The 18196-nt window shown below is 39.9% G+C and overlaps 2 protein-coding genes and 1 long non-coding RNA gene across 4 annotated transcripts in view; 2 read left to right on the top strand and 1 right to left on the bottom strand.

Moving 5' to 3' along the window:
• The first annotated feature begins 1685 nt into the window (after positions 1 to 1685).
• Positions 1686 to 4820, top strand: ptafr (platelet-activating factor receptor). The gene is made up of 2 exons (XM_031310201.2): positions 1686 to 1778; positions 2785 to 4820. Exon 2 carries the CDS (start codon positions 2791 to 2793, stop codon positions 3970 to 3972), a length of 1182 nt encoding a protein of 393 aa, XP_031166061.1. The 5' UTR covers positions 1686 to 1778; positions 2785 to 2790; the 3' UTR covers positions 3973 to 4820.
• On the bottom strand, positions 4818 to 8985 carry LOC116057642. The gene is made up of 6 exons (XM_031310202.2): positions 8554 to 8985; positions 8381 to 8455; positions 7025 to 7312; positions 5565 to 5693; positions 5450 to 5477; positions 4818 to 5351 (listed from the first exon to the last, which is right to left on the bottom strand). Exons 1-6 carry the CDS (start codon positions 8597 to 8599, stop codon positions 5237 to 5239), a joined length of 681 nt encoding a protein of 226 aa, XP_031166062.1. The 5' UTR covers positions 8600 to 8985; the 3' UTR covers positions 4818 to 5236.
• A 3525-nt stretch (positions 8986 to 12510) lies between these two features.
• The window catches only part of LOC116057619, a 61910-nt gene continuing 56224 nt past the window's right edge, over positions 12511 to 18196 (top strand). The window contains exons 1-2 of one of the 2 annotated variants that reach the window (XR_004895763.1): positions 12511 to 12654; positions 14419 to 14653. This is a non-coding gene — a long non-coding RNA (uncharacterized LOC116057619). The remainder of the gene's footprint in view (positions 12655 to 14418; positions 14654 to 18196) is intronic. The other variant, XR_004106858.2, reaches the window with a different exon arrangement.

Raw genomic sequence — 18196 nt, 5'->3', positions numbered from 1 at the left:
CAAGAGTTGCTGTTTCCCCCAGTTTCCAGTCTTTGTGCTAAGCTAACAGGCTGCTGGCTGCAATGGCGGTTTTAAGGGAGGGTCAGTGCCCCTGATTTATTATGCCTGCCACCCCCCCCCAACTGTGGCCAATAGTTTTGTACATTCTTCACCCCAAATTTATCCCCAGAGGGGAAATTGGAATTATTCATAGGCAGTACAAAATAAAAGTATGAGCATTATTGTGTTTAAACTGTATACAATATATTTCCAAACAATTATACATATCCAACACCGTACTTTGAACCAAACCACATCTCACATAAACTGCTCTCCATTTCATGACCAAGACAAATCTCACTCGCTTGCTGTGGAATCTTTTCAATCCCCACCCAAACCACGAGCAGCAAGATGTATCGCGAAAATATATTTTTTCTCTTTTTACAGTGGAAGCCTGTATACCCAGCAATGGCACAGCACGTCTGGCAGTTACGCAGGGCACAACCACCAAAAAGCTCTGCTGTCTTGTTCCACCGCCAAGCCATAATAACAGCAATACGGTTGGGGAGGCTCGTTAACCTTAATCTAGGAATTACACTGTGGCACCAGGGGGAGTAGGACGTGTTGTGTTATGTGCTTGTACATAGGAGCCTGAAATAAACGCAGAGAGCAAGAGTGGTAGTTCATGCAGTTCACACAGTGCTGTATGGAGCCTTTTTACCTGCGGGCTAAAACCACAGTACCACTGTTCACTTTTTGAAGCAAGATTCCTTAGCCTCTTCCTCCCCCGTGTGGTTAGAATGCATTACTGCAACGGCCAAGAAAGCAGAATAAGAACAGTTCCTGCAAAAAATATATATGACCCTCAAATGTCTGTGCAAGTCATAGCTGTATTTAGACTAGACGATTAATTGTCATCATTCGGACTATTAGCTCCAATCATGATTCACCATGGAGATATAAATTGGTTTGATCAGAGGTCTGACAAGCATGTAAATCAGTTACAGCTGTTCATAATTCAATGTGGGAGATAAAAAGAAAGTAAAACTTGAAGTTGATTTTTTGTTTCCAATTTGGGGGAAATTGAAGTTAGCGTTGTGATAACCTAATTCTAGAGGGAAATAAAGTGATTGTTTTTAATGCCCAGAAGTGAGTTTAAAGTGATATTCATGTTGTTGTTTTTTACCCTATGCCCCAAGATACAGTAGCCATGTTGTGATAATGGTTTATACTAGATTTATAATAGGCTACCTTAACGTTGTGTAATATTTGAACAAAATCCTTGAAATATTTAACCACCAAAATTCTATTTTTCTCTTGTAGGCTACTGTAATTTCGGTAAACCTCATAGCTCAACTATAATTGTATCTATAATGATTTAAGTTATTCTTAAGGGAAAACAAGAAACTGATGTTGCTTTCTGAAATATAGCATTGATGTTTTACATTGAAAAGTTACGTTAAAATGTAACTACGCCACATTATTGGCGATGTCCCTACTTGCTTAGAAAAATGAAAACACATTTTTATGATCAGGGGAAGAAAGACCCGCACAATTCTTAAATTTCTCCATAGTGGGCGCTTTCTTTTTTCGTTTTGACAGACAAGAACAAACATGAAAACATGGAGGTGGTGCGTGTTGCACCATACGGGGTTTTCCTAAGAAGAAGACGTGTAGTTCACACCTCCCTCGTCTTGAATTTTGAAGCACTGACCCACGCCCATTCCGTCAATTTAACGATACTTTACAGCTGCTGAGGCAGTCAGTGTTCACTTCCTGAGAGGACAACAAGCAGTCTGGTGAGTTACAAGCGTAGACTGTTAATATTAACATTATTAATATTATATATACATATTATTAATATTAACAGTATATGGTTACAAACCTACATTTTTTTTTTTAATTTGTTTCTTAAAAAACAAAACAGTAGCCTAATACTTTCCTTTGATTTTCTGAATTAGGTAGATAATTATCTCAGAGATTATATTAATTATCCCTATCTGAGAAAAATAATCTCTGTTTTTCTCTCATTATCAAGGTCTCTTCATGAAGTAGCATACGTTTCCTGCTGCGAATGTGCGATAGATAAAATAGACAGACAGACAGACAGACAGACGGACAGACGTTTTTTTTTCATAAAATAAGAATGAAATGATTTAAGCATGCAATAGCCTTATCAAGGAACTAAGTGAGTGTACGCCGTACGTCTATGGAACAGCTGTTTCTGTTGCTGTTATCCAATTAATTCAGAAAAAACATGCAAATTAAATCAAGCCTGTTTTAAACTGTGAAACTGATTTGGACAAAATGAAACAGCCTTCAAACTCACAAATGAGCTGCGACTTGAATTTTATCAATTCATTAATAAATTAGACGATGCAGCTCTCAGAAAAGCCACCACAGAGAGGGCGTAGGCCTACTTTTAGTAATTACCTGCTACTAATTACCTGTTTAGTTTTTGTTGAAAGAAATAGTGGACAAAATAATAGAAACAGTACAATTCAACGGCACAGCCTCCAAATTATAAAGAAGGAGGTATACTTTATTAACCCTGCAATGGGGAATTCAATTGTTATCTATCTAGGCCTATTGTTATCTAAAAACATCTTGTTTTTTGGGCACGGACACACACATGCACACACACACACACACACACACACGCACGCACGCACACACACACACACACACACACACACACACACACACACACACACACACACACACACACACACACACACACACACACACACTTAAAGAACCACCAGAATGCTTTACACTGATGTTGATGTGTTTTGTCTCCCACAGACAGAAATGCTGGCCTCAACTACAGAACAAGTTGCCGTAACATGGACCTCTGGTCTGGGATCTTCAGCCGGTAATGGCTCAACCTTCCTTGACTCTGAGTTTCGTTACATCCTCTTCCCGGTTGTCTATGGCATCATCTTCATCCTGGGCCTCTTCGCTAACCTCTACGTGCTGTTTGTCCTGCGCTGCCTCCGTGAAGCCAAGGCCATGGGCGAAATCCGCATCTACATGACAAACTTGACCATCGCTGATCTCCTTTTTGTCTGTGCCCTTCCCTTCTGGGTTGGCTATTACAGTCGGCATGGCAACTGGGTCTACACAGACTTCATGTGCCGGCTGACCGGTTCGTTGTTCTTCATCAACACCTACTCTTCCATCCTCTTCCTCGGGGCCATCAGCATCAACCGATACTGGGCAGTCACCCGGCCCCTGGATGCGGCCTCTTCAAACCACAGACGTCGTGGGATCATCGTGTGCGTTGTCATCTGGGTGTTTACCGTGGCGTTGGCTATTCCATTTCTGGCATCTCCAGGGACCAACACTGATGAGAACGTCACTCGCTGTTTTGAGGGGTACCAGAATCAAACTGATATCTACAAGAAAAAAGTGGCTGCCACTCATTTCGCAATAACTGGAATGTTTTTTGTTGTCTTTTTTCTGGTCGTGGTGTGTAATTTCCTTATTGCTCGAGCGTTACTTTCTCAAAATCCTCCTCAGTCAGAGTTCCGGTCTGCAACGATTATATCAAGAAAGTCCAACAGGACCATGTCCTCATCAACTAAAAGGCCCAGAGGGGTGAAACGGAGAGCTCTGCAGATGTTGTTAGCAGTGGTGGGAGTGTTTGTTCTGTGTTTCCTGCCGCACCATGTCATTCAATCCTTCTGGACACTGGCGGTGTTGCAGATCACACAGGGCTGGGGCCACGTAGACTGGGACCAGAATACTCGTCAGACACTCAACGACGTACATCAGCTCACTTTGCTTCTTATGGCCCTCAACTGCATTTTGGATCCTGTAGTTTACTATTTCGCCACAAGGAAGTTTAGAGGGTTCATCATGGCCCACATTAAAAAGGTAGTAAGGGGAGAGGGGTGCTCCCAGACGCTCACCACGCAGCTCTCCATGGACAGCAGGAATCATAGCCAGAAACTCAATAGCGAGCCCCAACAGCCGGAAATGGATCGATAAGAACATGTGTAATATTTGTACAAAAATGTAGATATCTGTCACTTGTGTGACATTCATGTTGCCACTGATTCAATATTAGATGACATGCAGTATTTTGTTTTTGCACCTCCAGAACTATAAGCAGTTTTTCCTTGTAATGTAATTTAGTGTTGGTGACTCCACAACCTTCTGAATTGAATGTGACCTCACACACGTTATCTTGACATTTAATCACCGCATACTGTAGGAGCTGCGGTCAGAATTGCAGTAGCCATCCTGCTCTTCCTGTTTGAAGTACGAGCTGAAAAGCAGACGTTTTGTAAGCATAAGTACATCAATAAATCGACAATGACTGAAAATTCTGCAGCAGGACACTTTAGTTGGTAAAATGAACTGATGAAAGACCAGACACATTATTTAAATCCTCCCACAGTTGTTGTTCTGCACAAAGTGGGGCACTAAACACAAAAGAGATGTCACATCTATATACAGAGCCTAGTCATCTTGGGTGTTAAGAGTGGAGATTCTCTATAGATTACACACACAACTTAGTAGGTTTACTCGCCACACCTGATATATCAGTATTCGGTATTGTGAAACAAGGGAAACAGTAATGCTTGAGCTATGTTTCCCCTTTGGCATCCAATATTGTGACATTGGATATGTCTCATGGTAAAAATCCCATGATTCACGTGATTCATGTGACAAAGAAACCCAACACGTATTAATATTCACCCATCTACTGTGTTTTTTTTATATACTGTCATTACTTACTGTTGAATAACAGATGTATGAAGCATTTTTATTCAGTGGAACACTTTTCATTATCTTGTATGGTACTCAAAGGTTTGTGTAATGTTATTCTGATCTCCCAAAAGGAAAACATGCTGGTTTTACTCCATACAGCCAATTCTTGTAATTACAATTTTATTTGTCTTTCATTTGCTGTATTGTGATGACTAAAGTAAATTAAAAAGTCAATTTCTGACATATCAACAAGCTGGGATACATCTATCAATCTGTGTACACAAAAAAGAAAAAGAAAACCGTGCATGCAGTTTGAGACAGAAAATTATAGCAAACTACAGGTTTCATTAAAATGTACAAACACAGAGAAGGAAGTTTGGTGGGAACATTTTACCTAGTTAGAACTATAGATCTGCAGATTGTGTTTAATTTTTTTTGTGTGAAATTAGATTAAATCAAACATGGTTAAATGTAATGCTAAGCTCTATTTGCAGATATTCTGCTGCTAACAAAATGCTCTTTTTGTCTCCATGAATGTTCATGACAGACTTGAGTACACATTATCAACAGTGGTGGGATCCAGATCACAGTAGGCTTGGCTTGTGTAATTCATGTACACATCTCCGTCACTTTCAGTCTGTGGCAAACCTCCCCTGGTGTGTAGAAAAATGTGATCAGACTTTTATTATATACAACCTTCTAACTCAGCTGGCTTAAAGACATCTCTATATATATTCCTATTGAGACTTACTTTGGTGACTTTTCAGGTCCAGGAAAACCTTTAAGAAAACCAAGAAATTAAAATCATCTACAGAACATTTGCTTAAAATTGAACCCAACAGGAAATGCTCTATGGTGTTCTTTACCTTTAGCTGCAGTGTTGATGGTCAGTGTGGTGCCAAGTCTTTGCCAGCCCAGCCAAAAAAGAATAGCAAGGTTGATGCTCAAGGCCAGGAGAGAAAGGACAAAGGCAGCAATTCCTAAACACTCACCGACTGCAAAAAACAGCAAAGAATTGCAGGAGAAAGGCTTAGTTGTAGGTCACACCAAAAAAAAAAGATAAACAATTGAAAAGACAAAAACTGCACTTTAAACTTTTTCTTAGTTGTTCAAATAACAGATATATTAGCATACTGCAGATATATCGATATCTTATATGTTAGTTGAAAAGTAACAAGAAATCTCAGTATAATGCAAATGGAAATTTAGAAACAGTGGTACCATTGCATTATTTGTCTACCAGAGGGCACTGACAAATTACATTTTCTCTTTCTTTTTTTTGGGCATTTCTGTCTTTATTGGATAGGAAAGCTGAGACCGTCTAAATTTTTACACAAGGTGAAATTTAACAGGTCAAGTTGTATTAACACAGAGCAGTAAGTTGATGCAGTAGACAAATCATACATAAGTAATCATTACTAAACTTTTTTTTTTCTGGAGTCATGTTGTCTGAAATAAGCATGTTAAGTTAAAGCTTTAGTGTGTATATTTTTTATATTAATGAACATCAGTTACATTCAAGCCATTGCCAAGTGAGTTGCTACAAAGCTAATTAAGACTATCAGCTCCACACAACTCTCTCTGTATTTGTCAGTATGTCTAAGTTCAGAAACTGGTGTCATCCCACGACTTTCACGCGCATAAAATCGAGTGAAGATAATTACCTCTTCTGAAGAGTCCATCATGTTTTTTTAATCCTCCGTGTCCTCCTTGGCTACTAGCAACTGCGTCATTACTTAGAATTCACACATAAACTACGCACTATAGCGTTGAACATGCAAAACATTTAACAAAACAAAACATTAGGCTACTTATCAATGCTACAGAAGTCCTTTGTGGCAGTATAGCTTTAAGATTAATATATTCAATACATTTGTTCCAATAAAGCAGAAGAGATAACAATACACAACACATTGGAAATTTCAAATGTCTTAAACAGGGAGACAATTTTCACTCAGCGCAGAACAGTTCAAATGACTGCGCCCCTCCCATATAGAAACTTAACATCCTTAGTTATCTGCTTAACATGATCTGTACACTGCATACTTTTTTTTTTTTTAAAGATAATTTTTTGGGGGCTTTTTCCCTTTATTATATAGTGACAGTGGATAGACATGAAAGGGGGAGAGAGATGCTAACTGGTAGCCGATAGCAAGGTTTTTAGAGCCCTTTTGCTAAAACACAGCTTGCAAGAAACAGCTATGAGAGCATTGAGAGGGAACCAAAACAGCCAAGTTGGAGGCTGGACAGCTAAACAGTGAGCTGAAAGATGCAATGAAGCTCCTTAGAGCTGAGGGAAACGGCAGTGTCAAAACAGACCACCAACCTGTTGCATTCACGGAGATGATATAGACAGTGTGGTTAGCGCTCACCACGCTCTCCTGAGAGGAACTGGTCTCGCTACGGCACCTGTAAAGCCCGCTCTGCTCCGGTTTGGTAAGGGTCATCATATCCCTATCCGTTCCCACGTCTTGCCAAGTCTGATTTTTCAGGCGTTGCAAGGACCACTTGATGGACACTGGGATGGTGAAAGCCGTGCAGTGCAGGTCAACTTTCTGACCTGCTGCAACTGGGTAGTCTGGTGTGGCCACCAGCTGCAGAGAATATAGCTTTTCTGGGGAGAAAGAAGGGTGGGGTGGAGGGTGAGGTAATAGTTTAACAATTGCATACTTTTTTTCAGCCACACTAGTGGCATTGTTCTAGGGATGGCAATGTCGCTTGTTGGTTGGTCTATGCACCACTTTGGTCCAGACTTAAATTTCTCAGAAACTATTGGATGGATTGCCATGAAATTCGGTAGGCTACAGACAGACATTCATGTTCCCCAGAGAATGAGTCCTGGTGACTTTGGCAATCCTCTAACTTTTCATCTAGCTCCATTATCGTGGCAAAATGTTGCTTTGCTTCTTATCAAATAACTGCAAAATGAATGCCATTCCCATCAGACTCATCTGTGTTTAGTGGTAATGAACAAATGTTAGCATATTGCCCTGATTCCAGAAGTAAAAGTCCCATTAATTATTTCCATATACAAAAGCAGAAGCCTGTGTTCATAAAAACTTTGAGTTAGATGTGAACTCCAAAGTAGTAGCTTAAAATTCAGTTCCATGTGCCACTAATGGCGTGTGGAAGATTGCGCTGTTAAGAAAACTGAAAACACAATCTGCATCTTAAATCAATTAACTTTAAAATTCTGGGTCAATTGTGGGTAAATTCAGCTACTATATATGGCATTGTGTGTTATTCACAACTGTAACAATAAAGTGTTTTAAATTTACAACTACTCTGATTCACGCTTCTGACTAGCCTCTTCTCTATGGCAATGGTGGCTGAGGCTCATGGGTATTAGTGTTAAGACTAAAATTAAGTACAAGACATGATTTCTCCGAAATGAAATCATTAAAACTAGTAAAATAAACCTAAAGCATTGTTACATCATCCAGGGCGAGTCCCGTGTTCAGTACCTTTGAGCAAGGCATTTCAAGAAAAAATTGAAATGGAAACACAGTATGCGGACCCAGCCCCCACCCCTTAGCATGCTAACATTAACATTTAGCTTTAAACACTACTGTGTCTATTAGTGTACATCTTCACAGAGCGGCCAGCTTGGCTAAATACTCTTAGTCTTGTTTTTAATAGTTTCATTTGATTGGAATTACTGAAAAATGTAATTCTGCATCACCTTCTGCAGCTGTAGTATTAGAAATATTCAGGGAAGTAACATTGGTTATAGGCATTGTTGTAGTTGTGGATGTCCCTGTAAATACAACAAGAAGCACAAATAAAGGTTGACAGTATATTTGAAAATTATACCCTGGATTCTGTTATTATAATCACTTATACAAATGTCCTTACCTTTGCTCTTACACAAAAAGAACAGGAGAAAAAAGCTAAGCCGCATGTTGTTTTGAGATGAACAAAAAGTAAATGCAACACTCACTTCAGGCAAACAGGTACAAGAATGAATCAAATGTTATAATCAAAGCACAGGTGAGAATGGAGGAAGTATGAGAATAGGAACCTGAAAGATAGCGAAGTTTCAAGTTCCTTTTTTTTTTTACAAATATTCAGCAAAACAAATGTGCAGAAATAATAAAAGAACATTCTCCAATTTTGTATACAGGGCAAGCAGCAGAATGCAATGTATCCACCTCCAATACCATGTTATTGGAATAAGCAAGGTACACAGGAAGCAGAAACGAAAGTCAAAATAGGAAAAGGAAAAACTATTATACATAAAATCATAGAACCTTAGCTTAACCAAATGGATAAGAGTAAATATAAATACTAATGCACAAACGAGCATAAAGATAATCATAATTAAACCTAATCTCATCCATGAAAGCCTTCAGTTTGTAGAAATTAAAATTTGTCATTCAATTCAGGAAAAACAGTTAACCAGACTGCAGTTTTTTGTTTTCTTTTTATTTCAGAGCTGGCAGGCAACTCTATTAGACTCTCAACACACACTTGGTTTTAAACATTTCATATCTGCGATGGTGGTCACGTTCAGGTTCAGGCTGTGATGACAGCTAAGATTGTTGCTGTTGGACAGTTTGACACCAGACCTCTCACCTGAGGCAAACGCTCACTGGCTGCCAGAGCGTATGGAGAGCAGGTTAGGAGAAACAAGTGCCACAGAAATTAAAGTCCCTAATTCATGGTTTAGTTGTATTGAATTCCATAATATTGTTCGGTGTACTTGTTACATTCATACAAACATATGGCCACTTGTTTTCATCAATGTGAGAACATTGCGTATTTCTTGAAAGCTCACCCAAACCTTAACCACTACATGCTGAATCACAACCAAACCATCACCATTGTGTGCAGTTCAAACCATGATCGTCTCCATGTGTTAACACCAAAGTAAAGGTTGTCCCCAGATGGGTGGTTGATCACATAGTCACTATGCAAACAGCTTTTTGTCCACATCTTGATTAAATTCCTGAATTCTCATGCTGATAACTGCCTATGTTTGTGATAATACACTTTGGCACAAACAAAGTTAGACCCTACAGTTATGTCCCTGAAATGCAGGAAGTGCTCTCTCTTGCATCATAAAACTGTTATACTTAAATATACTAACAGCTTCCGTTTCTCACCACAGAACAAAACCATCTACTGTAGGTAAACAGATAACAGCTCCATAACACAAAGTAATAAAATACATATTCAAAACGTTTACAGAAGTAGATGTAGCACTACAAACTTGTACAAGAATAAATAAGTTCAAATTTAAGCTGCAAGCAGCGATGACGGGCCCCCGCACCTCCTCGCATGTCGGTAGTGCTGGCGGGAAGTTGGTCAAAGCGGGCCGTGCATTTATGCAACTGTCGAACACTGCGCTAGTAAGACTGTATTTCCTGCATGGAGTCTGTGGCATTGGAAATTATGTATTACAAATGTACCAGTGTCCATAAGTGTCTACAACAAATGGTTTGTGCAAGGGGTGTGGCTAAAGTATAGAGGACAGAGCAAACTGTCACCAATAAAAAAGGAACTCTGTGCTGAGTGCAATGATGCATCCTACAAATTTCAGCTTGGACAATGTAAACTAGTTACAAACCACTTCCTTTTTCCTTTGCCAACTGACGTTGTTGGTGCTTGGGCCACAATGATGCAAGTGAGTATTATCAACAAAAAGTGTCAAACGTGAAGTAACAAAAATGAAAATACTTGAGCAAACTGAATTTGACCTATGTGCAGTACTTCAGTATGTACTGTCGGGAGCAGCTTCATAGCGTTCTAATAGTTTAACCCTATCATTTCTTAATCGTGATCATCTTTTCTTTGAGTTGAGTGTCATGGCTACAGAGAATGAGTTGGACCCAAATGCAGAGACTGGCAGGTAGTGTAGGTTTGTAAGTAGATTTAATAATGAATCACAGTTCATACCAAACAAAGTGTCCTGAAACAGCAGGCAGAGTACGAGCAGAACAGGCAGAATCCAAAATTGGAACAGTCAAAATAACAGGAACACCCAGACCAAAAAAGGGGTAGAACAAACAAACTCCAACACAGAAAAACCATCCACAGAAAATACAATGACCTGACACAAGACAAGGGGAACACAAAGACTAAATACAAGAGGTAATGAGGACTAACAAGGGATAGGTGATACAACAGGTGGACCAAATCAGGGTGGGGCAGAACAATCAAAAAAGGTGGGAAACAAACAAAGACAGGAAGTAAATAGACAAGGGAGACAAGACAGACTACAAAATAAAACAGGAAACAGAACATAACAGAAAAACAAGACTACCACAATAAGACAAAACACCAAAACCCTGACATTGAGGCCCATTTTACAATCATATCGAGTCAGCTGTAGTTAGCACTTATAGTAGCCAAGGTTTACAGCTTCAAACAATGATTCTTCTTTGTAGTGCCTCTAAATAAACAGCGCAAATCAGAATTAATGTCAGAATTACGTCTGAAATCAACAACAAAAAACAACTTGGTTTCATTTCCACATGGTCACTGTGAAATTTGCAATAGACACAATGAAGAAATGGTTGGAAAAAGGCACACAAGTCACATTGCTAAAATGGCATTACGACTTAATGTTTTCAAAGCAGCATCAAATGTGAAATATGATTTGTTTTGAGAAATGAGGATACTTTTAGAGGGTGAACTTATCTGCACCCCTATTTCCTGAAATGTTTTTTCTTTTGCACTAAAAGAGAGAGATGGTGTTAGATAGTGTTTCTAAACATACCCTGTGCTCATCTGTGACTTCCTCTTAATGAAGTTGTGTATAACAGAGGGGAAAGAGGAACACCTCTCTCTCTCTCTCTCTCTCTCTCTCCCTCCCTCTCTCTCTCTCTCTCTCCCTCCCTCTTTTCTCTAAAAGAAAGATAGATGATGACACCGTACAATTATCTATAACTCCCCTCATGTGTGTGTATGATGCATTTCCCCAAGTCATTATTCTTCATTATTCCTCTATTATTCATTACTCATTTATTATTCTGCCTGTACCGCTGGCTACAGTCATGCCTGTTGGTTTGCACAGCAGACACCACTGTGGCCCTCCTGCCAATAGATGACATTGGAATAATGAAATGAAGTTTGTGTGATGTGTGCATGTGCATATACACATGTAATATTGTTGCACTTGTTTATATTTGTTTTTATCGACTTGGACAAATGCAAATAGCATAATTAGTGTTATACTTTATCGACTTCCTGTGACTACCTATGAATATTATCTGTTTGATCTCTAGGGGGAATCATCTGTCATGTGACTGATGAAGCTGATTTGAGACCAGATAATGAATAGTGTGAATTCTGGTAAGAGTGGGGAAATGTGATGAGGAAAAAGAAGTTCTAACAGTCATCACCTGCCAGTTTTCCTTTGATAAATAATGTCAAGAGTAGAGTACCATCTACAATACCACCAGGCTGTTGTGCACTCCCAGGTGTGCAAAGAGAAAATAAAAATGAATAGGGAAAGAGAAAGTTAATAACTAAGGAGGGTATTCAGCACTCCAACAGCACAGAAAAACACACAATGCACATTTTCATTGGTGCATTTAACAAAATAAAGAAATCAATAAAGAAAAATAAACAGCTTTAATTTGATTATGGATCAGTTTGGTCCATACATAAAGTAGATGTCTAACATACATTTTTTTTAACAGAGATCCAGTGAATGAAATTTAAGGTTTGATGGAAGATTTATTTAGAGTAACAGGCGTAATGTCAGTTACACAGCAATATCAACTTTCCTAACATTCGCTAACATAAGCTAAAGCTATAGCAGCACCCATGAGTATGGGTGCATTTTATTAATTATGGATTCAACTTTTAATTTGAAGAGAGTCTTTAAAGAGTCTCACTTTAAACCCCATGCTTTAAACCTGCAATACCATATTTATTTTGGCCACTTGGAGACAGCGGAAACAAACTGGGAACACATTGACAAATCATCACCTTTTAAGCCCTGTCCAGGTTAGTATGGCGAACTTGTTAACGAACAGCTTAATTTGCTACACATCCAGAAGTTACGTAGCAACATTAGCATTCATTTGGAACCGTGTTTCTGGCCACCTGATGAATTTAAGTCCAATATTTAGTCTCTTTTAGTTCGGTTTTTGTCTGTACGAACTCCTGAGGGAAATATCTGGCCATTTAGCTGCTAAATTGTTAACCAGCAGCCGCTAACTGTCTGCCATATGGTGCTGAGCAGGTAGCATACAGTGGGTTTTTGGAGCATTGTTTTTGCTGCAAATGATGCCATGAGAGCCATGATAGTGAGCCAAAACGTTAAAGTTGTAGGGCGGGGTACAGCTAAACAAACTGGCTTTAAAGCTTGTTCGACCTCTTTCACGTTGTACATTGTTTTCACATTTGACACATCGTATACAGGCTACAAAATATCGGTTATAGACGATGCAAAGCGCAACAGTGACAAACAAATTAGGACCCTTTGATTACGTTTCAGTCACCCTTAAAGGTGTATTTTAGCATACGAAACCTGTTGAAAGTGTGAAAAGTACAAGCTTTGTGCGTTTGAGGGTGGACTTTCAATTGTCCTCTGCAGCTACAGGCCCTCAATGTGTGTTTCTTCTCATTGAGAGCTTTAACTGAGCAAATAATCAACCACTGGGTGGTGCTCAGCACTCATAGTTTCCATCCCTTTCTATATGTTGATGCATCAAAGCCTCAGAGAGTACAGTAGCCTTCCTTTCAGGCTTTTCCCATGTGATCCCCAACCATCAGTCTGCAATTTTAGTTGCTAGATGAAGCTGCTTCATATGGATGACTGCCTATAAATCCCATATCTAAATTGTGTAACTAAGGAGAAATCCATCAGGCAGGTTTTCCAGTGCACTGGAAGATTGGAAAGTGTCACTTAATTGCAGGGATATTGAATATATTTAAATTTGTCTGACACAACAAGCATTTTGGTTTTGATGATAAATTGAGTCAGATATAATTCAAATCTTGATTACAGTCTGCTTCTTTGGTTTTAGATTATGTATAAAAAAATCTATGTGTATGAGAAGACTATTCTCTGATTTATAGATTAATTTCCTTCAAATGAATTAATTCTTTTGTCTGCAGCACAACCACACACTTGCCTTCAGTGTGACTGTCTCTGGCTCTGGGGTGTTTTTAGTTCACACATGAATTGCTGTTTCCCTCCTCTTGTGCTTTCAGTTTCTCTGAACTGAACATTACAGTTCTGAACATTATCCCTGCGGGGGGTTACTGTCACTTCGTTACAGAGGAAAATACATTATCATGTTGTTGAGTGGAGAAAGCATGAAATCTAGTCAGAGATTTCCTCTTGGAGACAATTGTTCCTGATGACCCAAATGAAATATGATGACATTCTGTGTGTCTTTGTGTGTGTATGCGTGTGTGTAAGCAGAGAGATGGAGGAGTGCACTCACCCCTGTAAAATGTTTTTGATGGATAACTTTTTCCCTCCTCTTGTCACATGTTGGTTGTCACGGTGATGACGAGTGGCTTCCTTCTGCTTTTGTGGCGGGCGGTGGGATGTGACAGTATTACGGGCAGCTGCCAGCATGCGTCTCATTGCTCTTTCTCCTACAGACTCCCCTCCACTGCCTCTATTACACCCCCCCCTCCCCAGTTCAAATAATAAACTCCTCACTTATTGTCCATTTTATCAGTCCTCTCCTCAGCGATCCACAACACAGCATCTTAAACCATGAATATCATTTCTTTCTCCCCCATCTCCCTCAGCTGACCTGTGTGGTGCTTCAGAAATAATAACAGCATTGAGAACAGCAACAGCGGTGACAAGAGCTATTACAACGCCATGCAACACAACAGCAGAGGACAGACAGCACTCAGCACCAGATGGGCGCTTCCTGTGCCAGGCAGGAAATGGCACTGAGCTCCCTCGCCATCATATTTCATTTTAGCAGAGAACAGAGATGATCATCACTTCATCCTCGACACATCCATCCCCCAACGGGTGAGCTGTAAATTCCTTTCAGTTTTTTTGTTCTTATTCTCTGCGTGGATCCCACTTCAGTTGCTGTCATCATTGGCAAGAAATATTGGGCATTCAAACTCTAATATTTGTGCCTCTGTGCCTCTGGGGGAGCTTTCTAAAGACAAAAAAAAAAAACCCTGAGGAGGTCTTCAGGGTGATTTTGAGTTCAGGTTGAGCTTGGACAGTTTACATTCAACAAATAACAAACTTGCCTCAAAGGGCAATTACAGTGTGTACAAATCAGTTTTTTAATCCTCAGTTCGGATGAGAAAAAACTAAAAGGAACAAACTAGCAAGAGAGGAGGGATCCCTCTTCCGAGATGGGCAGGCATGCAATGTCTTATCAACAGAGTGGAAGATTAAACGAACAACGTTAACAGAAAGAAACAACATTAAAGGCATTATAAAAGCTGAAAAACACACCAATTTCGTGTGTGTGTGTGTGTGTGTGTGTGTGTGTGTGACAGCTTCATCCCTGTGCTGCGCGGTGCAAATGATGTGCCCAGTTCTGCTGTGTAGGCCCTGTGTTGAACAGATGTCGTGGATGCTGATACTGTCCCTGTGCTGAGCATGAACAAATTACAGGCTGATACACACGTGAACACACACACACACACACACACACACACACACACACACACACACACACACACACACACACATGCTGCAAATATGACCTTCAGATTACAGATGGCTATCAGAGGCTGCCGGCTGGATTTGCAAGATGTAAAATACTGAGGGTGTAATCCAGCACGGGACAGAGCGGGGTATAACATGGGGCAGGACGGGCACCAGATGGCGGATGTGTATGTATGTTAGAGGGAATGTTAAGCATGCTGAGGCACTGACATTGGGATTATGTTAGTGTGTTTTTGATGTGCCACATCTAGGGCTATTATCCTCAACACTAGATGCAGGTGGATAATAGCCCTAAACATGAAAAACACGGTTCTTTTTCACTTTCTCTTTGCCCACGTTGCACCATGGCAGAAGGTTATGAACTTCCATTACAGCATGCCATAATACGGTGTACCATCCTGGGGAACATTTTCTCCTGCACATCCTTTTTCATTTCTCCTCCCCTCCTTCCTCCCCTACTCCCATCTCTTACATCGTTTTTGTCCTTGCCATAATTTCATCTCTGTGCACGTCATTAGCAAGCTGGCGCCTAATGAATTTCTTATCTCTCCGAATTCAGTGGCTGTTGTGATAACGTTTATTGTGTTCAGTTTTACTATTCACCACATCTGAGGCAGGTGTGTGTGTGTGTGTGTGTGAGAGAGAGAGAGAGAGAGAGAGAGAGAGAGAGAGAGAGAGAGAGAGAGAGAGAGAGAGAGAGAGAGAGAGAGAGAGAGAGAGAGAGAGAGAGAGAAAGAGAGAGAAAGAGAGAGAAAGAGAGGTGATGAAACAGAAACAGTGAGAAATATTTAGATAGAAAGTCAGTGGCAGAGACAAAGAGGGCTCTCAACAGTGGTGGTTGTTTTGGTTGTGTATCATCCAACATTTAACTTTTAAATGTGAACATAAATGAAAGTATTGAAATGTGTGTGAGGTGTAGAAGTGGATGGCAGCACACTGGGAGGGATACGGTACATGGATACACAGAAGAACAGGTGGCGGGAATGACAGAATGAGGAGAGGAGGAAATGGAAAGAAAATGCACAAAGGAGTGGCTGAACCTTTTTGAAAAGAGACCTTGAAAGCAAAAAGAAAATAGGAGCCACTTAGTAGAAACTGATACAGCGAGGGAGTGGAGAAGAGGGAGCTCAGAGATGATTAAACAAGTAGAGAAAAAAGGAGAGAAAAAAGGATGGGAGGACAGAGCAGTGGCAGATGGGAAAGTGCTGGTCTGTTACTAATGTTCCTCCGAAGAATTAAAGTCCAGGAAGAGGTTAGCACACACACACACACACACACACACACACACACACACACACACTGTCAGCTCAGTATAGGTGTTAGTGAGGGCCTCTGTAAACATCAGCAACCACCTACTGGCTTTCCTTCAGCAGTAGTTAGTGACTTAGTGACCCATGCAACCCCTCACACACAGGCATCAGTAGTAGCGCATGGTCGATCCAGAGTGTCACCTCGCTAAATACGGGCACACACTCACACATATACAGACATTACTTGCTCTAAGTGTTAAGCACATTTCTCTGACACCTATCCTGATAAGCGAGTGCATGTGGGGTGAGATATGAGGAGTAGGGAGGAGTGAGGAAAAGAGTAAAGGGAGATTGAATGAAGAGCTAATAGCAGCTGTGTCACACTGTCAGCATTAGTGTAATGTGGTGTCAAAACAAGGCCTCATTGAGCACTTGAGCTGTATTTTAATGTACAAGGAGTACAGTAGTACTATTGTGGCTTGGGAATCTGATTTCCTGTTGGTAACATTGCGCTTTATGTGATTGTTAGGTTGTGGCATGTGTCATGTCATGTTATATAAATAAAGGTAATTGCATATTTCCCTTGCAGACTCTACCCACATTTAAAGGATGGAAAACAACCTTATTGAGGTAAAAGAATCACAAATAATAATAGTAAATAATAGCCATGATTCGGCCCTTTCTTTAATAAGGGAAGTCACATAACTCAACTAACTAACACTAACCTTCAAAAATCTGACAATTATAAGCAAAAATTACATACCCCGTGAAAGTTTTCTTACAACCTGTTTTCATTTTTTTTGCCATCTTCTGGTAAGCCATCTTCATAAAAGTAGTACATACCATTGAAGTTATTCTGAGAAACATCCAACTTTAAAATTGAATTCCATCTGTTCGCAGCAACCCGCTGTGGTTCAACTTCCTCACTGTACAGTTTTGAGCAAAGAATCTAGAGCATATTCCTAAACTTTCCTAGAACCATCAGTGACAGAAAAGTCATGTTTACAGCATCCATACCAATAAAAGCTTAATGTGTTAGTTAGTAAAATTCAAAATTTGACAGTGTTATGGAGTGATGGTAAAAAAAGATCAATCGATGACTGTTTAAAATAGCATCATCCTCAGTGACGGAGCAACAACATAACATTCAAAGATACAAATCTCGCTTGCACTGATTCGCTGTGAACGCTTTTCTGAATCACTCATATGCTAGAACTACATGCAAGGACTTTTTTTTTCTATTGTCATCATGTTTGTACATACTGCCACTGTTTTGCAGTTTAACACAGTGTTGCATAGTGCATCATCTGGTCTTTGAAAAGCACCAGTACCCTATAAGCATGGTAGATTAGCCTCCAATATACCTTGAAGACAGTGATGTTACACACTAAATTGTACTCTAATACTGCAAGGGTCAGGGGATACAGCAGTGCTTTAGTTAGAGTGTCAAACAAATTAGCTCCGAAGTCTTTGAAGGAAAGAAAGAACATGTAACTCAATCGATATGTTGAAGGACAACAGGCAGTGAGTGTGAAGAGAAGTGACACATAGACACATGCTTAAATCTCTCCCGAAGTGAAGGTCAGAAAGAGGTAAGCTATGTTTAGAAATTATTTTAACCCAAGTTAAGTCT

Source organism: Sander lucioperca, chromosome 18, assembly GCF_008315115.2.
Source record: "Sander lucioperca isolate FBNREF2018 chromosome 18, SLUC_FBN_1.2, whole genome shotgun sequence".
In the NCBI taxonomy this organism is placed as follows: domain Eukaryota; kingdom Metazoa; phylum Chordata; class Actinopteri; order Perciformes; family Percidae; genus Sander; species Sander lucioperca.
The sequence above is the reverse complement of the archived record's forward strand: the minus strand, read 5'-3'. Positions and strand labels throughout refer to the sequence as shown.

Coding starts and splice junctions, on each gene's coding strand:
- ptafr (XM_031310201.2), top strand. CDS start 2,791: ATGCTGGCCTCAACTACAGAACAAGTTGCCGTAACATGGACCTCTGGT.
- LOC116057642 (XM_031310202.2), bottom strand. CDS start 8,599: ATGCGGCTTAGCTTTTTTCTCCTGTTCTTTTTGTGTAAGAGCAAAG. Junction 7,313..8,380: donor TAATACTACAGCTGCAGAAG/GTGATGCAGAAT, acceptor CTTTCTCCCCAG/AAAAGCTATATTCTCTGCAG. Junction 5,478..5,564: donor CATCAACACTGCAGCTAAAG/GTAAAGAACACC, acceptor GTTTTCTTAAAG/GTTTTCCTGGACCTGAAAAG.